At 47.9% G+C, this 26,989-nt stretch overlaps 1 protein-coding gene across 1 annotated transcript in view; it reads right to left on the reverse strand.

Moving 5' to 3' along the window:
- Window positions 1-26,989, reverse strand: part of grik3 (glutamate ionotropic receptor kainate type subunit 3) — an 83,255-nt gene that overhangs the window by 35,440 nt on the left and 20,826 nt on the right. Inside the window, 6 exon segments of the mRNA XM_049024937.1 lie at window positions 2,204-2,257; window positions 5,264-5,350; window positions 5,352-5,446; window positions 6,380-6,464; window positions 6,467-6,639; window positions 7,825-7,998. Of these exon segments, the coding sequence (XP_048880894.1) occupies window positions 2,204-2,257; window positions 5,264-5,350; window positions 5,352-5,446; window positions 6,380-6,464; window positions 6,467-6,639; window positions 7,825-7,998 (668 nt within the window).

Genomic DNA, 26,989 nt, shown 5'->3' on the forward strand with positions numbered 1-26,989 from the left:
AATGTAGATGCTTTCTGACGCGTTAACCGCAGGAAGGAATAATTAATCGGCACTTATGGACATATAATCTTTTTATATCCTTGTGTGTTTTTTCTCCTCTCTAAATAAACACTCCGTTAATAAAATTAGTAATTTCTATGTTCGTACTTTCAGCTAAACAGAGGATGTTTGCAAGTGCAGAAGGAGGGACCAAAGCTGAAGTTTCTCCCACGTAATTATTCCAAATACGTTTAGTTTCAAACGCAAAATAATTGACGAGTCAGTAATGCAGGGGCAGAATAATGAAGAGACTCGCCTGGGCTGCAGCTTAGGGGCGCCGAGTGACCAGAGGACCCTTTCTTTAATTATATCTTTTAGAAGGGACTCTTTATTGGCCGTTTATTGGTTTGTAAGTTGGTGATTGGTTGAAACTGAATGGAGACAAATTTTAAATGTATCTCTTTTTTGGCGCACTTTTTATACCCTTGTGCTTTTTGTGGTACGCATAGTGTAATAAACGCATAGTCGTGCTACACAGATTCTCTTTCTATCAAAAATGCATGGAGGAAAACATTCTAATGATAATAAATTGTTTTATTGATTGGAATGTGCCCCTCTGTAATGTTATCTATCGTCTATGCTATCTATGTTAAATTTGTCTTACACATTGTGATTCAGTTGATACTCAATGGATGAGCGTTTAATGTGTTACGGTCTCTGTTATTGTAATTTATTCAATGAGGTCTCTGTCTGTTCTTCTGATCTGATTGAGTCATACAGTAGTGTCTTTGACTTTGTAAAACAGATTTTATAATTTCTAATATTTAATAGTTTTATAGCTAACTGTTTTGGGGAGTAGGGGCAGAACAAGCCCCCCCCCAGAAAGTATTTTGCAGAAATGTGCTATGTTTTGTAAACAGGAAACGGGTCTTTAAGGCTTGATCTTAGGGCAGGACAGGGCTTTGTTTGGGTTTTACGTTTAGCGAGATGGAGGAGAGGAATGAGAGGGGAAAACGATGAGCAACATGGTTACAGACGAGGCCGGGATCCTGGATCTGTGTATATGGCCAGGTGCCGAGAGGCAGAAGTCTCCTTTCATTCCATTGGGTGCGCAGCTACATGAGCTACATGAAAGGCTGCATCAGCTGACCCCGCCCCCCCCCAGGACCTCCACGCCCCACCCCCGTCCTCTGAGGACCTTTGTAAATTACTGTATCTAATTCATGCATTGTTCATGCCATCGGCAGCAACTACGCTCATCAGTATTCATAGTTGCTGAAAAAATTAACGTGTAAACATAAAAGGAAGTGATTCGGTCATCGTTACTGCGGAGCTCTGCTACTTCAAATTAACGAGGATTAATAGTCATCTGGGTCAATAGGGATATATTTATCTCAGGTTATGGTACGGAAAGCCTTGTCAGGATTTAGAAGCCTGCACAGAGATTATGAGGTGCACAGTAACTGCAGAATCATTTGTTCGTGTAACTCTTTTTGCAATAGGTCAGTTAAGTACCGGAATTTCCCACCAGAAGGTTATGAGCTCAGACATTACTGGCTAACACTGGTAGGCCTCCAATGGGTGTATGGGTCTCTCTGCTTCTACTCCGAGAGGAGAGTTCATAAAGTCTCCCAACTTGGGCTCGGCGAGGGAAGTTTAGAGCTGGATATCAGGTGATGGAGGCGATAGGCAGAGCAAAACCGGCTTGGCACTGCGGGCGGCAAAGACGAGGTTACGTTATCGGGCCTGTGCTGGCGGAGGAAATTAGGTGTCAGCCGCCAAGGTTCTCTGTTATCGCGGCAACGGCCCAGACGTACGGATGGTCGATGTGCTGCATCTCGAAATGGATACTGGAACACCGAGATAAAAGCGGAGGGAATAAATATTACCGTTAATCCCAGGAAGTTCAAAACCGAGGTTAAAAAAAAAGAGTATTTATTTTGAAATTCAGAGGAGTCACCTTTCGGTAGCTGCTCCTGCCTAAAATACGCCAAACAGCGACATTGCTTGCTGTAAGCGCAGTATCTTTGTCCCGCCTCTTCAAAGGCCGCCGACTTTGGGGGGGGGGGGGTGGGGGGCTTATCGCGGCTGCGTCTATGTTATCCTTTCGTCACACGCTGTCAAAATCGCGGTCTGGATTTAACTCCCGCAAGCGGTGATCCGATAAAATGGGGAAGATGAGAGCAGACGCGGTTTCATTTGCATGAGCAGGAGGGTACGTTACCAGCGTTGTGAAGATGTAGTGATAGTACTCCGTCATCATCCCCATCGCCAGGGCCTGTAGAGGGGGAAGCGCAGGAGAGCGAGTGGGGTAAGTAGGCCATGACGCTGACTGATCATCTTACCGAGAGAGCCTGCGAGAGCCCCAGAGCTGCTGTACGGTGTCAACGAGCCTTAACGATCGGAGCACGAGCCCTGCTTCTTGTTCCTGGCTGGCTGTCCACTCGGCACCGAAAACCAAGCGTGATCTGTGCCAAGTGCCCTACTCAGCTCTAACAATTCAGGTTTGTTTTTGGCATGAACCAAGCAGCACAAGACGCATCTTCCCGGTATGATTGCGGCAGGAGGAGGACATGGGAAGCATGGGCACACGTGTGTCACCAGGGCATTTGTCCTCAGCTTCTCCAAAACTCAGATTATTCCCCATGTAACCTCACAAATGACATTTCCCTGTTCATTTCTGCCCTTGGTTATGCTAAAAATGGCTCTGAGTGAATAACAAAAAGACGCAGGAACGGGATGCTGTCTACATCAGGGTTGGCCAGTTTTATCCTCAACGGGTCAGTGTCGATGAATGCAAGTTTTTGGGGTAACCTTTAGGTCAGCTGTTCAAACCCAGGTGTGAGGACTCTTCAGCCAATCAGCCCTTTCATTAATAATCTAATTAAAGAAGCACAGCGAAAACCCAGCAGCCCATTCTGGATAAGACTGCCTATCCCTGGTCTAAATAAAAGACACAATGATCATCTAACCCTTGCTGTTCCAGTCAAGCTACCTGTAAAAGCTTTATTCACCCATAGAGGAGATAATTCATTTTAAACTCCTGAGGTTATGCAAATGGGCTGTACAGCTCTTCTTTTCTCCATGTTAAACCTCATGCCAAGCATTAATCTACTTATGTTAACTAACTGACATGTTCGGTGACCTTTAGATTTAAGGCACCTGACTGTGGTGGAATGGGGTATCTTACAGTGAAAAGCACGTCGTTCATGGGAGAAGGACTTCGCAAAGGATGGGAAGAGCACCCAAGACCGCACTCATAGCCCCGCCCTGAGGTCCCGCCCACTGGTTTCCTGCCCTTCATGACTGTCTTTATTTTTTCACTTTCCCAGCTAGCCAACACCACACGTCGCCACGCTCATGTCCGCCGCTGCTCTCCCAGAAATAGCTGCTGCGCTCCCAGATTAAGTGGACAGGCAGCACAAAGCACTACAGGGGTAAACAGCACACGGGTGCACAGTGCAGCTGGCGGGGGGCCCGGCGAGAAGCGGGGCAGTGACAGCCACAGAGGGCATGCTGGGACAGTGAAGGATCGGGGGGGGCGGCAGGAGAGCAAGGTGGACATATCTGTCCTGACAGCCAGGTCGGTGTGCAGAGGTGAGGCGTCAGAACGTGAGCCTCGGGCTCCTGAGGGGTCAATAAGCAGCGAGGCTGATTACAGCCATAATAATCGGGGGCGGCACTAACCTGGGGGGGGGGGGGCACTAACCTGGGGGGGGGGGGGGGGGCACTAACCTGGGGGGGGGGGGCACTAACCGGGGGGGGGGCACTAACCGGGGGGCGCGGCACTAACCAGGGGGGGGGCACTAACCGGGGGCGGCACTAACCGGGGGGGGGGCACTAACCGGGGGCGGCACTAACCGGGGGGGGGGGCACTAACCGGGGGCGGCACTAACCTGGGGGGGGGGGGGGGCACTAACCGGGGGCGGCACTAACCTGGGGGGGGGGGGGGGCACTAACCGGGGGCGGCACTAACCTGGGGGGGGGGGGGCACTAACCGGGGGCGGCACTAACCTGGGGGGGGGGGGCACTAACCGGGGGCGGCACTAACCGGGGGGGGGGGGGGGGGCACTAACCGAGAGTGGCGCTAACCGGGGGGGGGGGGGGGGGAGGGGCTCCCGTCTGTGTCACACAGTGCTCGGCCCAGCTGCTCATTTGCGGCCATGCTGTCACACCACAAGTGTGATAAGGGAGGGGAGGAGGGGGGGGCACATATCATTTTTACCATACAAACAGTTCCAAACATCCATCCATCCATCCATCCATTTTCCAAACCGCTTACCCTACTGGGACATGGGGGGTCCGGAGCCTATGGGCACGAGGCAGGGGGGCACAAGGCAGGGAACAACCCAGGATGGGGGGCCAGCCCATCACAGGGCACACTCACACACCATTCACTCACACATGCACTCCTACGGGCAATTTAGCAACTCCAATTAGCCTCAGCATGTTTTTGGACTGTGGGGGGAAACCGGAGTACCCGGAGGAAACCCCACGACGACATGGGGAGAACATGCAAACTCCGCACACATGTGACCCGATCGGAGACTCGAACCCGGGTCCCAGAGGTGTGAGGCAACAGTGCTAACCACTGCACCACCATGCCGCAGTTCCAAACATAAATATAAAAATGCATTTTAAGGGATGTATATTCACAGCTGGTGTTCAGCAATCAGTGCTTGGATGATGGCAGACATGCTAGAGCATAAATAACCAGGGACCTTCAGAGTCCCTGCTCTCCCCAAGGGCTTTGACCTTCCCTCAAGGGCACCAACAGCCTCTGAGGCACAACAGCCTCTGAGGCACCTACAGCCTCTGAGGATTTGCCGTTTTCTCTTCATCACATTGAAATTCAATTCAGATTATCTGTATATAGTGCCTTTCATAACAGGATTGGCCGAGGCACCTGATGTTTTGTAATGCATGCCTATTATATATACCGAATAGTACACAATACAGGGGAGAAAGAAAGAAAGAAAGAAAAGAAAGAAAGAAAGAAAGAAAGAAAGAAAAAGAGATGAGTGAATCCAAAAACTAGTATAAAGTTGGGAGAAAAAACAAATCTGAGGGTTCAAGGTCAACAACAGCCCCCCCCCCCCCCAAAGTGTACTCTGACGTACTGAACTCATAGGATCTCACAGTTTAATCCAGCGAAATGTCATTAACGACTGCTACAGAGTTCCCCCAGCCAGGCGAGCTGTGGAGACCTCCAGCATACGTGCTTCTAATTGGTCAGCAAAGCATAGCAGCCATAATAGGCCAGGTGACGGAGCGCAGCTCTCACCTGCTTGAGTATCTGCGCAGCCATGACGTGGCTGCAGTCGAAGATGATGCGGAACTCCCTCCCACGTTTCATCTCCTTGAGCAGCGGGCCGCGTGTCATCCGTATCCAGCGGGAGCTGTCGGATTTTTAACCTGATGTTGTACCTGGAGGGGGCCATTATCAGTTCCTGTAGTCTAATAAGACCTTTAGGGAACAAACGTCAGAAAGCTAATGCTAACTTAGCGCAACACAAACACAGTCACATCCCCGGCCGCCACATTCACCCAGAGAGCGTCACAGTACAACTACAAGCAAAGCTAACACTAATTCAGGAGCGCTAATGCTAACTTAGCAGCGCTAATGCTACTTAGCAGAGATAAAGCTAACTTAGCATATGATGATTCACCTCCTCCCACCCCCCCACCCCACCCACACCATTTTATTCCAGCCCCACATTTTCATTTTAAGATCACATTTTATTGCTCCAACTGAAAGATAAATACACTTCCGAGTTAATTAAAGATGCAATCTTCTTGACGAAAATTACACAAGTTTTTCTGAGGTGACCCAAGCCCGCCGTCTCGGTTGCCAATGGCAATGGTAAAACCGCTATCCAATCATGGTAAAAGCTGTCATATTAAGAAGGGAAGGTTACTTTTGTCTCCATTCATTGCCTATTGCAAGATCTGCATGCCTCCCGCACGAAGCTACTAAGAGAGGAAGTGGTTCGGGTCACAAAAGAGAGCAGAACTTCTGTCAGGCTGTGTAATTTAAAATGTATCAAGAATAAGATCAATGAGGTTTGGACCCTCACCTCTCCTCCAGCTCTACACTGCCCTGCTAAGGACGTCCTCAAAGTCAATCATAACATCAGGCGACTTAGAGGCGATTGCCGAAAATTTCCTCAGAAAAGAGTCACCATAAAATAAATGATGTGTACAGGGACAATGGTTTCCTCCATCATGTATAGCTTGGCAATCTGGATACTGCAAAAGCCTGAAAGACCTGGAAAGATTTTTTTTTGGAGTTTCCAGCAAGTCTAACAGCGTTATTTCACTGTCATGTGTACGACTCTACTACCTCACAAACTAGCCAGGAATAATTAGCGCAGCTGAATCAAACTTTGAGATTTCCCACCTGTGCTGTCGTCATAGACGACGGTGGCCGTTTTCCATTTGAGGAACTGGACGAGGTCCAGGAGTGCGTAGCTCAGCGAGGAGTAGTGTCAGGGTAGAGGTTGGCGTAGAATGTGTCCCTGTTGTCCATAGGGTGGTGCTTCCACCGCACCTGGATGTGCGGCACCTCCAGCGCATTGCAAATGGACTGGACAGCGTTCGAGGACGAGCTGTGGGAGGGCCCGAATATGGCCACGACGCCCAATGACAGCTGGTCGCAGGCTGTGGGAAGAGGAGAAGGCATGGACCACAGGACCAACCGCAGGAAGTAGCAAACTCTAGGCTGCGAAGCAGATTCACAACATGCTAGCTCCAATGTGCCATGGCAACCATTTCCACAGCAACGGGATCAAGTCTGCTTCATTCCTGCAATAATAAAATACATAAACATGCTGCTGATGTCATACAAAGCTGATGAGCATTAAGCACAGGCTGATCACTACATTTATCACTGGGAAATGAATGCCTGCCATTTGAAATTACTAATCTTACAACTTGACAGCATGTATTCTATGAATTGTCCAATTGCTTAGGCGATTCCATTAGGGGGGCACTAGAACCCCTCCCCAGAAACGAAGGATACAAGTCAGGGAATGCCCAGGATACAAATCCATTTAGCTGCATGTCTATAAACTGCAGTCCCCAGAGGAAACTCTGGTGACCCAGGGGCAATATAAACAGAGCTGAGGTGGGATTTGAACCAGCAACCCTGAGGTATGAGGCTACAGTGTTGCTCCCTGACCCAACATGCCTTTCAAAACTGCAAAAACACAGGTGAGATACATGTTGTGTTAACAGTCTTTGGTATATGCTGAAAACCCCAACCAATGCAAAGGTTATCCACCCATCTGTCTCCCTAACTGGGGGGGGGGGGGGCATCAGTGGCCAGTCAGTGACCCTTAGAATAATCTTACCCTGCCCCCCCCCCCTCACCCATTACAGCATCTCTACTCCCAACCACAAAAGGCAGGCAGACTCCTTGGATGGGATGCCAGTCCATCACAGGATATGGGTGAGTAAACATTATATTGTAAATTCTAATAAAATTTAAAATTGGGTGGACAAAAAAAGATATCAGACCACTGTGCCGGGTGAAGCAGGAGCAGCACTCAAAAGTACTACTGTGAGTTTTTATTTAATCTTGGCATCCGCTGGAGTCATTGACGACATCCCTGAGTTCTGGATGTAGGAGTCATTGATTGAAAGTAAGCCTGAGAATGTGTCGCTCATGTTGACCACCTTACAGAAATGTATCTCCTCTGACATGGAAGGCGGAAGCATTTATTTTGGACATGAAGGATGGACTGACCGTGTTAGAGATTACAAAGCTTTGCCGACCTCAAAAATACAGTTTCAGGGGAATCTTCTGGCTAATTGTTAACCGTCTACAGTTCAAGCCTGGCTCACCTTTCCTTGAAGCCTCAAAGCTGTCATAGATGTTTATCCTCTGTATGTCGTACGTCAACGTGGTGTTGGGTAACAACGTTCTATTCCTGTTGATGTTGTTGACAGCGAATTTGAAGGCCTGCTCCTCTGCGCTGACCATGGGGACCGGACCCTCCATCTGCTCGAAGATCCCGCCTGGGGTACAGAGGTCACAGGGAGTGTCAACGTGGGGGAGCCCACGACGATTACAAAAACCAGCTTTGAAGTTCCAGATCTTAATGGAAGCAAAGTGAGAGAGAGGAAAAAAAAATCCAAAAATGGTCATTATATTCTACTCCTACTCCATAAGAGAGTCCTAGCATCTAAAGCAGAAATGACTCAGGGCGAGAACATTTCGGAGAGTTCTCAAATACGAACCGACGCATTCCCAGCTGTGGTCTGTGGCAAATAAGACATGCGGGACACTTCGCTCATCTTCTGCAAATACAAACGCAAGGACCTCGCTCACTGGCATGGCTTAAAATTGCCCTGAAAAGAATGTGCAGCTTTCAAGTGGAAATGAAGGTTGCTGCTAATGGAGGAACTGCACAAGAAAAAAAAATCCAGACAAGTTGCCCCAGTCTGTACTTTCAACAGTGGATCTAAAGGGCAGGTCTGTGTGTCCATTAAGCTAACCCCAGTTTGCATGTTAGCCCTTAGTGCTGGAGAACATATTAATTTCACCATCACGGGAGGAACTGAAAAAAAGCAGCCTACATTTTTCTAAAGATATTTAAACCATAATCTCATATCACATTTCATAAATTCTATAGGGGGGATGCATTTTATTTCAATCTGAAAAGCAATTAGCCTCACAAATGAGAAAAATCTACAAGTCCAACTGCTAGTCCCTGATTCTGTAAGGAGCTCCTACAGCTGGTTGTGCACTGCTCCAGGCATAGAGCAGAATCGGTCAGACTAGGAGGACTAATCAATGGCAAAGTAAATCCACACCATCTATACCGGTGTTTCCCAGCCCAGGTCTCAGGGACCCCCAGGCAGTCCACATTTTTGCTTCGTCCCAGCCCCCAGCCAATCAAGAACACCAAATAACTGGTACAGGTGTGTTAGGGGCCGGAAGGGAGCGAAAATGTAGATTGGAGAGCTGAGACACACTGGTTGGTATAATTTCTCTGTTTATCCCATGGTTAGCTATAAGGACGAATGGCAAAAAGAGGCATGCAGTAGCAGGACTGGTCAACGGAAGATGACGGGAGACAGGCTGGCGAAAATAAGGTGCTCTGTGGCGGAGATGAGAGGGCGGAGATGAGGGCCAAGCAAAGCTGTCTATTTGTGGCTCAAGGCTCTTCTTCCCAGGGAAGTGATGCACACGCTCCAGAGAAGAAGGCACATTAAAATAAATGAATCCTGCTGCTTCATGGGAAATCTCATTAGAGAACATTAAGTAATTGCTGGAGTATATACTAATTTGACTGTTAAGAGGATAAAATGTGCATAGCTCGGAAGCACTTTAGCAAATCTAATAAACAAGAGAAGCTGCTCGTTCCCCGGTAAAGCCACTGCCTCTGGGGGAGCTGCAAAAAGCACATTAAAAAGTAAAATATATAGGCATTTTTGGCCTGTATAATAAAATAATATGCAGGCAGATGAATAGGCATGTTAACACTGAACATAAATAGCAGCATCTCTGTCTCGAAACCTAAACTTTGTGAAATGCATCCATTTAGACATGAAAGCACAACTGACGTTTTTGATTTAATTTTTATTTGTGGGAGTCGGGCGTTGGTTTCGATTAATATGTTTTCTGCTAATGGCCCACATTACAAAAGATCTTAATTAATCTCTGGAGCTTACCCCATCGCGGAGAAACACACCAATTACCACATCTTTTCTTCACGGATCCCCATACCACGAGAAGCCCTGACAGCTGTCGTGTTTAATCAGGGACGATCGCGCCGGATTCGCCAGACGAAGACACTCTCTCCCGCACATGCTGCCGACATGTGAATCCCGCAGGAAACGTTCTCGAGAGGGGCCTCGCCTGACCAAAAGGGCGGCGCTCCCCTGGTGGGAACTGCCGTTGTACCTTGGAGCCGGCGGTTTCGCTCAGAGAGTTCGCAGCAGGTACAACTGCTGTATTCTCACGTCAGAAAAAAAGTGGCCCATGGAGACATGCAGACATATGTGCCGCTAATGACTGAGGATTGTGGGAAAGCTGAGTCATACCAGTTTAACATGGAGTTCTGCAGAGGTACCTTCATCTACATCACTCTTTCTTTATCAGTCCCATCCCTCTCACCCCAACCCTGCCCCTTCCCAGTACCTGAGACCCATTTTGCAGAGGTGGAAACTTCAGGCCCAGAAACTACAAATCCATGTAAAGATTTAGTTTTAGCCAGCAAGCTGAGTTCTCTGTGACAGTAACTCTTTAAGCTCAACTGGTTGGTTAAAACAAAACCTTGCTCTGAATTTGTACCTTCTGACCCGGACATTTCCACCTCTGCTGTTTTGCTTTCCGATGCGTTTCACTGCTGTCGTCTCTCCTCATCCTCTTCCTCTATGCCAGTCTCTCCACTCCCACTCAAAAACCAAAGCCTGCATTCCTTCCTCCCATCCCAGAGCTCCAACACACCAGCTGAAGGTGAACCGCCCATGTGCTCCTAGACAGGGTCAGTCATTCAACGGACAGATATGAGGGTCTCGTAGCTGCCGGGATACGATCCATCATCGTGCTGTTAACAAAAACATCTAGAGCAAAACTTCAGATTGCTTTTCTCTAGGCCCTCGTGAAAAGCGGGTACTTAAAAGACTATCTTTACCTGTGCAGTGAAACTGCTTGGTGCTGAATTCACCCATCTATCACCTGGCAACCGATTGTACGGTCCATTGTGCCGCCAAGCAGCGCCACGTCTGAACCGTGACAATATCATTACGGTCTCAGCTGACAAAGTGGCAGCTGTCTCACAATCTGAGGCATTGTTGTTTTATTGTGTTTTTTTTCAGCGGAGATTTAATAGATTCCTGCATATCAATTCCACGTGCCTTTAAATAAACAAGAAAACATGCTAAGCATCACAAACAATGATCCAATCACAAACAAATAAAGCAAGGTCACGTGCAGTCATGGGAAACGTCTCGAGACGGTCAGGAAATACGAAGGCTTATTTTAACATTTTATTAATATGCTTATCAATAATGTTACTGTTAATACTACTTGACTGTCCTAATCTCGGTGTACCGTCATGTACAATAACAATAAAGAACTGAATCTGAATCTTATAGAGGTCTTCAACTACATGGTTTCACCATTTAAATAAAGCACGGTCACGTATCTCTTGATCCTACCTTTTAAATAAAAAAACATCAATGTATCACACGATTTACCAATTAAACTGACTTCTAAATAGCTGGAGGCCAGACCTCCTTCCACGACTCTGTATTAGCTTCATGACTGTCATGAAAATACACTTACTAGCTTCTTAAAATAGTGTAGGTCTTGATCTTCTGCCCTCTTATAACAAAAACACGACAGCAGTGGACAGAGGTGGCCTAATGGTTAGGGTTGTGCACTGGTAGTTAAATGATTGCCAGTGCGAATCCCTGACCAGCAAGGTACCACTCCATGGGTACTGAGTTAGCCGTCCCCTGCTATGTCACGACGTCACATCTGGGTTAAATGCAGAGGGCACCTTTCGTTGTTGTGCGCTGTGGTGTATCAATCATGATCACTGATCACCAAATTCGAAATGTCTTCTCGACGCGGGTACATATAAGCCTTTTTTGAATTTGAGATTAACGCAGAACAGGCATGTAAAATCAGGCTGCCCCCTGCATATAAATCATCACACATTTAATTAGAATGCATTCCGGCTTTTGCCTATCGGTATTGGTACGTCCCTCTCTCCCTTCTGGTGGAACCTTATTCCTGTCCTCCCTGAACACAATGCCTCCTCTTATCACTCACTCTCTCCGTTATTGCTCTTCCCCATTCTTGTTCAGCCATAATGCAGGAGCAGAAGAGTGATATTAAAATTAAAGTTAGGCAGCTTTGTAATGTGTTTCTTTCCCTCCCAAGGTGACGTACCTTTTCTTCTTTTTAACCCATTGAAACGGGCTGATATTAGCGACACTGATTGAGGTTAAGTGCTTTTCTCAAAGGTACTGCCGCTGGGATCATCCTAAGGGACTTGACCCAGCAACCTTCTCCAAGCCCTCGTCCTGATAACGGGCAGGCTAACACCATGTTAGCAGTTCCTCACGTTTCCGAAATCAGTGCGATATTCTCGCTGTATAATTATTTAATATAATTCCCTGATTATCAGCTCCGTGGCATTCATGCTTTTGATATTCCGCTGTTTATTTGACATGTTTTCGTCACTCAAACTAAAGATTTTGACTAAAATGTAAGATTAAAACAGATAAGCAGCACATCAGACATCCTAAATCAAAGATGTTGTTGGTTGAAAACTCTAATGACAGAAATGCAATGAGGGATTGTCCTAAAAGTCTACTGCGATTTTCAGTGCGTTCGACCGCGAAAAATCGTGTTCCACATTTCACCGTCTTCCCACTACACCTGGAAAACCCTAAAGGGCACATGCAATAAATTAGAGCTTTAAATGTTTCATATTATCATATAAATTGCATTTTCTGACGGTCCCTATATCTAAAGTAACGGAAACGTGGCCCTTGCTACGATGGAGCTCTTTTCCCCTGGATCTGCTGCTCAGCCATCGCGTGTCGGCTCCCTCCGCCGTGAAGACGTGACCTGCTCTTATTTATTTGATATCATTAGTAATACACATATAGCCTCTAATGGTTTAATATCTTTTCTGTCAAATAACTGTCAGGAAACAACACATTTGTAAAATCTAATTTTATGCTCAAGTGCCCCTGTTTCTGCAATTTATCACCCCCCCGCCCGACTCCTCTCTACATCTTTACCTCCGTCTCTCTCTGTGTTCTAGCCCGTCTGTTCCCTCCATCGCACACCTTTGTATGCTCTTCCCACCCCATCCCGCTGGCCTCTCCTCCTCTCTGCACCAGGATTAGGCTGGTTTTTTCCAATCTCGTTATCATCGGCAAACACGCGCTGTGGATAATCTGGCTTCCTGGCGCTCCAGTGGCCAGGACCGGTCCCTTCCTCGGCTGCTCAACCTTGCTATCTCGCTGGACTCAGCTCTCTTCAGTACCTGCATAAACAGACCATTTTCCCCGGTGTGGGAAGTGCTCCCCCTGGATGCGGGGGCTGGTAGTGCACATGCTGGCTTGCGGTTGGAAGGGTGGGGTCAATGGCAGAGCGCATTAGTCACAGAAGCAAGTGAGTGGATTCAGAAAGAGTCTGTGCCACCACCTTGCCATGCCGGGGTCCGGCTGTGGGTCTGCATGCCGATTAGCCCCCCCCACTCTGATTGTGCTCCTTCTTCCTTACAGATGCAGAGATCTTCGCACAACATGAACTGGGCCAAGATGGCTTCCGCCGTTTTCTCATTGACCCCCCCGAATACACAGGCCTGGTTGATGGGGGTCACACTACTGCAGTTATTTGCCTCAAAAGCTGTGGAGAGTCTTGAAGGGTCTTCAGTTTAGTCAGAGGGGGTGGGGGAGGGTCGGTATGTAACCACCAGCAGGGATGTTTTTGGGAGGGGTACTGTCTTCAAACTGTGAATAAGTGTATTCATATTAATATAAACGGTATAAACAGTATTGGTTTTCATTTGTGATTTTTGTCCGAAGAACACCGTTTCATGAATGAAATGGAAAATTTGGTTAAAATGAACCTGAATTTGACCCTTGCTTACATACACACTTTCTAGAACGGGATCAATCTCAAAGAGCTTAAAGAGTTACTGTCACAGAGAACTTCTCAATCATCCAATAATGAGGCGGTGATTCTCAGCTCCAGTCCTGGGGACCCGCTGTTATTGGCTGATTGAGAGGTCATCCCAAAAACCCGCACTCACGGCCACTCTCCACGGATCAGGTTCGTCACCCCTGTTCTAGAACATTCTGCAACATCTGCACTAGATACATCATTTTTTTTTCTATTTATGTACATAATTTTGCTATATTGATTGTCCTTGATCGTTTTGCATGACAGCCCAAAGTCTTCGTATCTAACATGATTTGTTGATAAATACAGGATTTTGATGTATGCAGGTGTAAAGGTGGATACAGGTATAAGAAAGATGGCAGGAGAGATTTCACGCCGACAGTAGGTTCATCCACCCTCTACTGCACCCCACAGACACGCCGCAGCTCTGTATTTGATTTTCAGCCAGTGTCTGCTTTTTCCCACGTTTGCTATCTGGTCCACAGAGACTCCAGGCGTGGACTCTGCTGTCTCCTATTCCTGCCTGAAGCTGAATTTGGCCTCCAGCATCAACTTTCATTTCAAAAGCTTGAAGCTCGGTGCAGTTTCTTATGTGTTTTCAGATCCGGCATGAAGGTCACCTTCCAAAAGCTGAAGTGTAAATGAAGGTCTGCTGCCTGGAATATTAATAAATGAAATTGTCAAATGAGGGTTGGGGGACGTCAGCTGGGCCCTGGGGCTGGAATGGCGTCTTTGGGTCTGTTGCACAAACATCATTCAAGCCCTTCCATAAGAGCGAAACCTTTTTATTATACACCCAGGACACCTCCCACCCAGAGAGCATAAAAACTAACCCCTACACCCCTCCACAATTTGTAAAAAAAAAATAACTCTCACTTGCACAGTGAGCCAAACCTTGGCCCACTGTAACATAACAGTAGTGTAAGCAGATCACAGCACACATTGTTGAGAGTAAGACCACGCCTACAATGTAAACCCCGCCCACACATAAGCCACACCCTTAAGACAAGCCACACCCCATTTATTCATCAACTCCTTTAAGCAGAAAATGCTTCCGTGTCATTTCACACTATACACCGAGAACCAAAGGCACCATGAAGATCTTGAAAGGTTTTACTCAGACACAGATATTAATAAGCCGCCAGTAAACTGCAGCTCAATGGGAATATAAGGCAGCATTGAGGTTCTAAAAGAAGTTAGACCCCAACCCCCATCATTCACAATGAGGGCGAAGGAAGTTGGTGACATGTCTTATACTCGGATTCCTCTGGTTTTCTGGCCCCCCGCTGCTTATTTTTTATTTTTTTTTTGGGGGGGGGGGGGGGTTAGTTGTGCTCACCTCCACCACAACTCCCCCTGCTGTGCCCACACTGGCAGCCTCCGCTCACACCTACAGAAGTGTTGTTTGTGAAACTCCTCCTCCCATCCACTGGGCCACATTTATAATATTGGGGGGGGGGGGGGGGAGGCAAAACTAATAGAGGAGGGTGTCTCAGCCAGGTCCCATCGTCTCGCAGGGGAGCCAGCATGCGGGGACACGCCAGCCCACGGTACCGCGCCCCCCACCTGCGAGTTCTCATCACTCTCAGGCACATCTGCGGTATCGGACGTGCAAAAGCGACACTAAATAAACAGAGGAAGAAGCAGAAGGATGTAAGTGATCTTCGCCAGGCGGAGGAGGGAGACCGGAGACAATCGCCATCTCATCCATCTGTGTATCGACGAAAGTGTCTCCGAGATGTTCCATACCCCGGGAAACTTCAGGAACGCTGTCCAGGGCACACGGTGGGTGGCGGCCAATTCTGCAGCTCCCTTCTCTTACTTCACCCTTGTATCCGGCAAACAAGTCATTACTACATAAACCATGTTAACTTGCTCAAACGAGGGTCACTGCGCCCCAAGAGGAACAGCGAACACGTTCCTGTCTCATCTTTTTAGCGCAACACTGGTGATTGGCTAAGAGACTTAATAAGAATCTGATTCGAGAGAAGCCTAACAGTGAACTTATTGTGATTCGCTGCAAGGCTGACAGTGAACTTGTTGTGATTTGCTACAAGGTTGACAGTGAACTTATTGTGATTTGCTACAAGGTTGACAGTGAACTTATTGTGATTCGCTACAAGGTTGACAAAACCTATTGTGATTCGCTACAAGGCTGACAGTGAACTTATTGTGATTTGATACGATTTTCACTACAAATCTGTCCTGACAAGTCTATTATCTTCCTCCACCCACTTGACTTTGTTTCTTGTGCCTCTAAGGCAACAGAAATTAAATTGTGTGTGTGTCTATTTGTGTGTCTATTTGTGTGTCAGTGTATGCCGGCTTCTATTGCAGTTTCAGTACGTGTGTGATTGTTTTTTATTTGTGTGTCTGTCTGTGTGCTCATGCGTCTATTTGTGTGTGTCCATGTGTTTCCGTGCGTGTGTCTGCCTGCCTGTGTCTATGTCTGTCTCTGGTATCTTTCCGCCAACAACCACTACTGTCTACCATTTTTTTTTCAGCGTCTCGGCAGCTGGCAGACGCTACGCTTGTCAGTGAAAAAAAACATGTCCATTTCCGTATTTCCCAAGAACATTTGCAAGGGAAGATGGCTTCATATAAAAAAGAAATAATAATAATAAAATAAAACGGCCGTGTAAAACTGCCGCGGGACATTCATGACTTTCACATCAGTTCCCCGGCACTTGCGGTTGCCCGGTCCGATCACAGCAGGCCGGGTGAAGGGTCCCTACAGCTATATAACAAATGTGACGCTTCAGGGCACACGACAGCTCCTCCTGTGACAGGCCCAGGGTTCAAGGAGAGGAAAGCGCCCCCTAGAGGCTCCTGCAAATGAGGGTCATATATATCTTATGCATTATATCTTAAATATATAAAAATTCAAGCTCGGTTGCCATGGAGAGGGAAGCACATGCTTAAAAAGCATTAAGATCACTCGGGACACGCCGCAGAGCCGGGCCTTGGACGAGGACACCTCGACTTTGGGTCGGTGCGCTTTCCCTCACGCTGGTTTTGAAGGTTTGATCGTTAGGTGGATGGGTCCCTAAGGACACCCCCAGATATGAAATTTATTGCAGCCTTTTGCATGGTCCGCGTAACGCCGAAAGCCGTGCTGCCGTCCGACAGGGTGAGATATTCCAGGCACGTCAGAAAGCTCTTTAAGAGAACGTCTGCGTCCATTTGCGGTTAATCGAGATAGGGGCGCGTGCAGGGAAGGCAGTGAGGTACTGCAGAACGATCGCTAAAGGACATTCTGTTAAAAGGCCATCAAATATTAAACTTTTCCATAAATATACTGTTAGGAATAACACTAGTGACAGTCTTTTTAAACACGACTTTAAAAGATGTTTTTTTTTTTTTATTTTACTTTCCTTTGGCTCTTATGCTTGCATTATCTATAGAAAGTCACCAGTGAACGGCACTGAAATGACATACTTAAGAATGTATTTCATGTCATTTTTTCCCGTAAAGACAAAGGTGATGGGAGGAATCAAAAGCCAGTGGGCGGGATTATTGCCTCTCATGTGACAATTAGTGATTGACAGCAAACTTTAGCTCCACCTATGAATAAGTCATAGCCTGTCAGGGTAACCCTGTATGTTGTCTTTGTGTTGTAGCTGCTGTACAGTCCTTCAGCTTCCAGAGACTCCACAGGCATTCCAGCTGGAGCACAGCCTAGTCCTTTTGCACTTCACCCTCTGGTTTGATGGCCTTGAGCACTTTGTGCCAGGTTAGCATTCCCAATCTGGCAAAAAGGCAGCTGAGCATGTAGCTCCCAAATAGGAACATTTAAACTCCGAGCCTCGCTGTTGGCATTTTAGTAAAATGGCACACGACTAAGCACAATCGACATGCAGATGCTTCACCACTCGTCCCCCCAGGATCCCTGAGGATCAATGCTGGTCATCAATATGTGTGCTTGACCACTCTTGTGTTCTTGTGTACCTGTTTGATGTCATCTTCCACTGCCAAAGTGCAGCTAAAAAAAAATTCAAGAACAGAAGTACGGAGGACAGTAAAAATTCGGCGACGTCGTTCTCGCCCTGCCTCAAACATCAAGGATGCATCAGTTGCATCTTCGCCCACAAGAACAATCCCATGATTCATCACATCCCAAGTTCGTTCTTGGGAAACAAGTTAGCAAGTACTCTCTTACCAAGAACACAAGTATGTTCTTTGCGTTCTTGGTGTTGACAAACACCCTATGCCACCTTTGAACTCACCTGAACGCAGGGGTGGAGGTAAGAAAGGTCACAAGTGACATGTTTTTCTGTAAAATTGATTTCATTCTAAGGCATTCCCTATTGAAGCCTGCAGAAATATTCTCATTTTAGCCATTCAGAAGCCTTCCGGAAAGGTTATAATGGTGACCGTTCTGTAACCAAACTTTTTTAGCTCATACCTGCCAAAATTTACTTCTGTGGTCTGCAGCCTCTCTCCATCCAGCCATCCATCTTCCATGACTACTCATCCAGTACAGAGCTACACTGAGACATGAATCTGTGCCAGGAAAGATAGGGCACAGGGCGGTGGACACCCTGGAGGGGATGCCAGTCTATCAGAGGGCACAGTGCAAAGGAGACCCTGGACAGGATGTCAGTCTATCAGAGGGCACAGTGCAAAGGAGACCCTGGACAGGATGTCAGTCTATCAGAGGGCACAGGGCGGTGGACACCCTGGGCGGGATGCCAATCTATCAGAGGGCACAGGGCGGTGGACACCCTGGGCGGGATGCCAATCTATCAGAGGGCACAGTGCAAAGGAGACCCTGGACAGGATGTCAGTCTATCAGAGGGCACAGTGCAAAGGAGACCCTGGAGGGGATGCCAGTCTATCAGAGGGCACAGGGCAGAGGAAACCCTGGAGGGGATGCCAATCTATCAGAGGGCACAGGGCAAAGGAAACCCTGGAGGGGATGCCAATCTATCAGAGGGCACAGGGCAGAGGAAACCCTGGAGGGGATGCCAATCTATCAGAGGGCACAGGGCAGAGGAAACCCTGGAGGGGATGCCAATCTATCAGAGGGCACAGGGCAGAGGAAACCCTGGAGGGGATGCCAGTCTATCAGAGGGCACAGTGCAAAGGAAACCCTGGAGGGGATGCCAGTCTATCAGAGGGCACAGGGCAGAGGAAACCCTGGACGTAACGGCAATCTATCAGAGGAGAAACACTCACAAGCTAAAGGGCATTTTAGAGGTGGCTGTTAGTTTAACTATGCCGACACATGAGTAACCCAGCACACATCGCACTTCCAAATGCTACCGGCCTCGACCCGGTTCCACCCCTGTCGATCGCTGACGTCTTACATTTTCCCAGTACAGTCAGCACCATCACACTGGGCGTCCGCTCTCGGATGCCGTTATCGAGAGGGCCAGCCCTGCTGGCCCCGCGAATAATCAGGGATAAACCGGCCCGTGTTACGAAACACTTGCTGACCATTGTGAATTTCTGACCATCCTCTTAGCTTGTGGATTACTACGTGCTCAGCTCCCATTCCCAGAATGCACCTGCTCCCCAGCTAGGACAGCGAGCTTCTGTTTCAAAGCCGGCTTTTTACAGTGAGACGCTTCCTTTTCAATTTGCTTTTTTCATTATTGTATTTCTGTTTTGGATTTTCCTCGTAAAAGTAACAGGAGGAGACGTGAGGTAGGGCAGGATATTACACTTCCTTTAGGGGAGTTAAACAAGAAGGCTGACAGAGAAGATTAATGACTGCAGGGAATGCTGGGATATCGGCGTCGGACGGCGCTGCGTGTGTCAGTCCACTGCTCAGGCCCACGGATTGTTACACGGACGCATCCGCAGGCGGCGCGCAGCACAAATTGCGCTCTCTGTTGCCAGGGATCTGAGAACAGGATCCAGCTGCCCTGACAGTTTCGCTGCGATGCCTGATGTCAGCCAATTTGGGGCGTCTCAGTGATCAAATAAAAATGTTCTTCTCATTCCCGTAGATGTGAGACAGATGAGAGTTTAACGGTTCTTCCTCAGACTCTTCCGCTACCAAAGTGAAAATTTTAAAGCATCCATCTATCCATCATTCACGCACCCATCCATCTTCCATGCTACTTATTCAGTGCATGGGTCACAGGGATTCTGAAGCCTGTCCCAAGGGACACAGGGCACAAGGCGGGGGGGGGGCAGCCTGGGCGGCGGAACATGTCCTTGCAAATCCTTGCAGAAAATACGGCAGCCATTAAGCAAACTTCATCATTTTTCTTTAGCTTTATTTGGCTGTGAGACGCTGTTATACGAGAGTCTCACCATTCCTGACTGAATTCCACTCATTTCTTTTTAATTTCATCGTGGACGTATCGTCCGTCCAGGCAGCGGACATTCACGATGATGGCTGACACGCTCACTTGCAAAATCACAAAAAGAAAACAGCGCAGAAGTATAACGCTGGATTCTCCAACAGTGCTGAGAAAATGCTCTGTATCAAGAGATGTGAGTGGTATTTAGGTACGGGGCGGGCCGGGGGGGGGGGGGGGGGGGTTGGGGGTGACACAATGACTCTGTTCCTGGGGGAGCACGAAAAAGACTGAGCCCCTGCAAAGCACACCGCCTGGAACAGCAGTCCAGTAACCCACTGAGGGACTGAGTCCACAAAAAACACACAACAGCATCACGAACTTAAATAAGAAGAGGAGTGGCAGAGGCCAGGACGAGACTGCCAGTGCCGATAGTGTAGCAGTGCATTTGCTTGCAGACGCAGTTTCACAGCCACCTAAATGTCTCACTCCCCCCCCGAGGGTACGCCATTCGGAAACTGCACGGCGGAACACGCTTATGTCACCGGCGGGGGGAGAACCTTCTGGATAATTACTGGTATCGACATTTCCCAGGCCCACGGGCACGGGACACTGGCACACAGCAGGAATGAGTATTGTTTGCATGTTGTAAACATTCATTTTAACTCTCTTTCATGCTTTTTCTTCAAGGTCACGGAGCTCCTGTAATACGGCTCGATTTGGGTGACGGTTACAGTGAATCATCACCGACGACTGGTGGCTGTCAACAATGTGCGTCCCGCGATGGAACAGGAAGAGCGCCTATTGTGTAACAAACAAGACATTATTGATAAACTAACGTCGCCGTGGGCAATGATCCAGTGCATCATAAATGAAAAACCCCAACGCTTTTATCGTGCTTTTTTGATCCAGTGTGACTTCATTGTGCTGATATCACATTTGGTAAAATAAACTGAAATGGTGCGTGAGGAAAAGCTAGCCAGCGTCACACGCCATTAAGATGCTGTCGTAAAGCTTTGTTGGTGGGATATTCATGTCCTTTCTGAGTCAGTGTTGCTTTTCATGGCCCATCAAATCATTACAAATTACTGCCATATAATCTTACATTAATTTGAAAAACACCAGGTAGCTACAGAACCCAGTGATAAAAGCAGCTACGACCCGGACTGAGAAGGTATGAAAACATTTCAGATGTCAGTCAGGAGATAAATCCTCCAGAATTATAATGTTTCAAATTTTGAAATACATCATATTACATGAGGCAGCATAATGCAATTTAAATAGCTGCATTTATTGCCGTTCTATATGAGTATATGAATGTCTATTCAGTATTGTGGTAAATTAAAAAGAGTTTCGGAACATCTCAGTGGAACTTAATAGGGTTGTGTGAATTCGTCTGTTACAATTTCCCGGTAATTAGTTTGATATTTAAATGTGTCCATTGAAATTCCATGCTAGTGAATTTTCTCAATATGCAGAAAAACAATAAGACGAAATGGGTAATACGTTTATGAAGTGTTTATAATGCACGAGTAACATCCTGATGCGAGTATTGGATTGGTGTCGGGCTCGGCTGTGGTTAGAGCAGGTAATTCTAGAGTTCGTTCTGTGACGGCCGGCCTGAACATGCTCACAATAATGGCAACCTCACTGTGGTCCTGGAGGCGGAGCTAAAGGAGCTGGGGGCGAATCGCATTCTTGATTGGCAAACTGACAGCAGCAATACATTACGAGCTAACGATTACATCTGCTGTACCCCAGTAGCCAGTTACCTACCCAGCACATGCAACTTTCTTCAACCTTGCACGACATTGCATAAATTGTATAAATTTGATAAATATTAGCCGCTGGGCTAAACAAATCCAATTAGAGCCCCTAGCTGTCTTTTTTCATCACCGTCACCAGGTACATTTAAATATCACTTAATTTCTTTCATATGCTGCTGTTCTCCAGCCAAAAATAACGCATAAAAATTTAGCATATACTCGTAGGTAAAATAAATTATTAAGCAATAAAACAAGAATAATAAATAGACTATGAATATTTTATCATAAGACCATTTTATCCAGGTGAAGCAAAGTCACAACAGAGTCTTGCTGGAAATAAAATATTCAGTTGGAATTAAACTTTGCAGTCAATAATAATACTAATTACTGTTTGACAGAGACTTTCAATTTTAATGTGTTTCTGCAAAAGAATGGAATTTCTGTAATTAGAACGGAATGCATTAAATATTTTGAAAGGACCTTTCCAAACATTGCATTTTTACGGAACATTACAAGTCTGCTGAAAATAATGTACTAGGACGTGCTGTACTCCATGAATACCGCCTTGCCTGAAATCACACAAACCGTACTGGGGGGGGGGGGGGGGGGGGGGCTGGGATCCAATAGCTCTTTGGGGTTATAAACATCAACCTGGGCTAGTCTGTGATACCAGGGTGTAGGGTAAATATGTCAGGCTTGGAGGGGGCGGGGGGTAGACTCTCAAACACAATTTGTGGCTTAGCAGAGACGCTTAAGCAACACAATTAGTCAAAAGGCACAAGTGGATATAAATAAAGAAAACAACGTTCAAATACCTTGCTCAAGGTTACAACAGCAAAGGCCCCCAGAGGACTTGAACCAGCAACCAACTTATTCACTACCCCACTTTCTAACCGCTGGGCCGCCTGGTGTTATGGCCACATATGCCCGTCTATACAGCTGGCTACAAAGATTGACCTAGAAAGCTGGCGGGGTGATTTATGTGGCCCTTCCCTGAACAGAGGAACTTTAATCTCAGCGAAAGTGTCCGTTTAAACGAGGCCTGAAGGTGTCCCACAGCAGGGTAAAACAAGAATAAAGCAGCCGCTCATTCCAAACGGGCCCACACTTTAACAGCACGTCACCTCATCCCGACAAATCCCCCCCGGCCTACGGAATGCGCGCGTGAGACGGAGCCGGAGGGCCATCGCACAATCGGGAGACGACCGGGAGCGTGGGCATGAAAAAAGAGAAGGACCCCAGCGGAGCTCCATGGAGACACGCTGACGCTTGGATGTGAAAGTGGCTTCTGCCGTGACGTTCATGATCGCGTATCACCCCACTGTCCTCAAAAGCTGCAAGTTCATGTCCCAGAAAGGGAGAAGCCGTTGGACCATGAATGCACGGCGTTCAGGTGTGCAGGTGTGTCTTCCGCTCCACCAAGTACCTTCCTGTCTCCTCTTCTATACATTCATCCATAATCCTCCCAAGTCCAGCTGAGGTATACAGCAGCATCTTACACAGTGCATTTAAAGCCTGTCGGTCACTGGCATTGTGGCACCCCCCCCCCAACCCGAACTGAAATCAGACAGTGAACGAGTGTGTCGAGTCCACATTTCAGACAAAAGTGAGAGGAAGGACTGGAGGGCGAGACAGCACACCTGGAAGAGAGTGACAAGCTGTCTGAGGCTGAGAAGTCACACATCAAAACAGTGAAATAAGATCGTAGCAGACAGTTTACTGAGTGACCAAGGAGCTCTGTCTCCACACGACATGCAGAGCGTTGGTTCAGCGGCTGAGTTCCGCAGGTAATTACCTCCCTGCCCCATGATGGAGGATCGAGATTTAAATGTAAAATAAATCCCCCTTAAATGAAATTATTAATATGAACACAAACATATGTCCAGAAAATCTACTTTGCGTCTCAGCCTCGACTCTCTCGCTCATTTAACTGACTTCAGCCGTATTACCGTCACATTTACTTAGGAGCTGGTGCGCGCCGGCCGTTTTCCGCGCCCTCAGCAGCGCCGCCAGCTCCGCACGCCCACGGACCTTCCCGGCAAAGCTCCTCTGCGGCATTGATGGTAATGTGCATCCTAATCTGCTGATTCCAGCGAGCTCAACGAAAGGGAAGGAAAAGGAAAAGAGAGCCCAAGGATGCGGATGCTAAAGTCAGCAGCTTGTCAGAGCCTAATAAACACGTCCTTAACGAGATATCTGCTGACTGCATGGGGGGGACAGACAGGAAGTGAAGTTAATTAAGAGAAAACCGGAACAAGGATCAATCAGAACCACGATCGCATTTTTTGCCCCATTTGTTTTTTGTTATTTTTATGAGATTATGCAAAAAATATGCGATGGCACATCGTCAGCTACTATTAAAAAGCACCAAAGTGAAAGGTAAACAAATCCAGGGGAAGGTCCCAACTGAGATAGATTTTTAGAGCGTAGGTGGTCAACGGTGTCATGGATTCCAAGTAATTAACCAGAAACCAGACTGATGGAAGAATTCGTTACCAGGTGGAGAAATGACTACCATTTTAAAACAATGACACATATCAGGGGGCGAATCAGACTGCGACAGTCAGTGTTTATCGCTTACGCTGCCTCCGTCTGACCCTCGTTGTCGCGCACCGTGCTTCTCCGTGCACATTTTCCAGCTGGATGCCTCTCCCGCTCAGGGGCAGCCAGACATCATCCGGCACAGAGGCGGCGACGAGAGAACGAGAGGAGAATAAAACCAAGGAACTGGGGCGATTTCTTTCCGGTTTGTTTTTGGCAAACGCCGGTCGCATGCAGCAAATGAGATATTTGTCAGGTGTCGCCCCTCCATCTGAAGAGGGGATTTATTTAGAGCCGCAAAGTAGAAAATGAGGCGTGCTTGCGGGAAGCAAGGGCCCTCAAACTGATCCAGCGAGGTTAATGGAGGGCAACCTTGGCAAAAGTAGAGTATGTGCCTACAACTCTCCCTATGAGCCGCCCCAGATGTTGAATTCATTTAGCCATAAGCTATAATTTAAGCATTTCTTTCAACTGATGCCCAATAAGAGTGTAACTTCATAAGAATGTGAGTATAGTTTGATGAGTTTTTAGATGCATATGTGCTTGTTTGTACCCTATTGCGGGTGTGTGACATAAACTCAGGCCATTGTGTGTCCGGGGAGGCAGGACCCGGAAAATGTCCGAATAGTGACAAGATTCCGTAAGGTCAACCTTCTGCCCTGGGCTCTGCTTATGTGATTGATTAGCTTGTCAGTCCCCCCCCGATCCTGCTAAGGAAGGGATGGGTTGGCCATCCCAGCACGGACCCAGGAGGGTGGGACGGGGCGTGGAGTTCAACAACAGCAGAGTCATCCAGGTCTGGCAGCAAAGCAGGGCAGACACATCCCTAACCGCTGTTCCATGCTGCCACGGGACACAACTGTGGTGTGGGATTGGAGGTGAGACAGCTGGGGAAATGGATCGGGGATGAAACAGCTGGGGTATAGGATCGGGGATGAGACAGCTGGGGTATAGGATCAGGGATGACAGAGCTGGGGTATAGGATCGGGGGTTGAGACAACTGGGGTATAGGATCGGGGATGAAACAGCTGGGGTATAGGATCGGGGATGAGACAGCTGGGGTATAGGATCGGGGATGACAGAGCTGGGGTATAGGATCGGGGGTTGAGACAACTGGGGTATAGGATCGGGGATGAAACAGCTGGGGTATAGGATCGGGGATGAGACAGCTGGGGTATAGGATCGGGGATGAGACAGCTGGGGTATAGGATCAGGGATGACAGAGCTGGGGTATAGGATCGGGGGTTGAGACAACTGGGGTATAGGATCGGGGATGAAACAGCTGGGGTATAGGATCGGGGATGAGACAGCTGGGGTATAGGATCGGGGATGAGACAGCTGGGATATAGGATCAGGGATGACAGAGCTGGGGTATAGGATCGGGGGTTGAGACAACTGGGGTATAGGATCGGGGATGAAACAGCTGGGGCATAGGATCGGGGATGAGACAGCTGGGGTATAGGATCGGGGATGAGACAACTGGGGTATAGTATCGGGGATGAAACAGCTGGGGTATAGGATCGGGGATGAAACAGCTGGGGTATAGGATCGGGGATGAGACAGCTGGGGTATAGGATCGGGGATGAGACAGCTGGGGTGTGGTATCGGGGTTCAGAAAGCTGGGGTACAGGATCGGGGATGAGCCAGCTGGGGTATAGGATCGGGGATGAAACAGCTGGGGTATAGGATCGGGGATGAGACAGCTGGGGTATAGGATCGGGGATGAGACAGCTGGGGTATAGGATGCGGGATGAAACAGCTGGGGTATAGGATCGGGGATGAAACAGCTGGGGTATAGGATCGGGGATGAGACAGCTGGGGTATAGGATGCGGGATGAAACAGCTGGGGTATAGGATCGGGGATGAGACAGCTGGGGTATAGGATCGGGGATGAGACATTCATCAGTGTCCCTGGAAAAGAGCAAGAGCATGTAAAGCATGTTGGCTCTGTGGCAGTGGAACGAGACGGGGTTGATTCCCCTTGTCATTAACTGTCTGACATATTTGGGGTGACTCCTCCCCTACCTCACCTGTGCAAATGGAGGTACATTTAGCAAACAAACACAGGAAGGCAGCACACACATACACACAAACACGCACGTCCACACACAGAAACAGGCACGCACCGTGGGCTGAGCCACAGGACACTGGTATAAAAGGGAGGACTGGAGAATGGATTTAGCTAAAGCAAATGTTTAAAAAGATGGGCCTTGGTCTTATGGAACACTGGTCTTATGGAAACGTTCCCACAAAGTCTGTTTTTATGCAACTATAACTGCAAGACCTGTTGCCCCACAGATTCAGACAACCACACATTAAACATGAAGACATTTCTGAATATCTGAGACAAGCATTCAGAGCTGATAATGTCCATTATGGTCAGGCTGTTTGACTGTCATCTGCGGCTAGCTTTGACAGGACCAGGGAGCTCAAGAGCGCCCCCACCATGCCAACCCCAACACGCTCTCGGCAAACACAAGGTCCCGGAGTCTGTGCCGTGTTCGTGTCGCACAACCTCTGCCTCTCACCGCTCCATCTGTCTCACAACTCCTCTGCAGGCTAATTATCCTAATCCCTAAATCCGATGGGGGCCGGGGCCCGGTGACACGCCATACTCACCGGCATGTTGCCGTTTTGCTGAGTGCTTAACGTGGAAATTAATTACCGCGGTTTGCCTGGGGGTTGGGGGGGTGGCTCGGCGAGGAGGGCCTGTAGCTGGCGGAGGAGCACTGCTCCTCACTGCGGTTTCCCCGGATACGCGCCCCAGTCGGAGTACAGCATCCTGACCCAGCGGG

The sequence above is a fragment of the Brienomyrus brachyistius genome, chromosome 9 (genome assembly GCF_023856365.1).
Source record: "Brienomyrus brachyistius isolate T26 chromosome 9, BBRACH_0.4, whole genome shotgun sequence".
Classification (NCBI taxonomy): Eukaryota; Metazoa; Chordata; class Actinopteri; order Osteoglossiformes; family Mormyridae; genus Brienomyrus; species Brienomyrus brachyistius.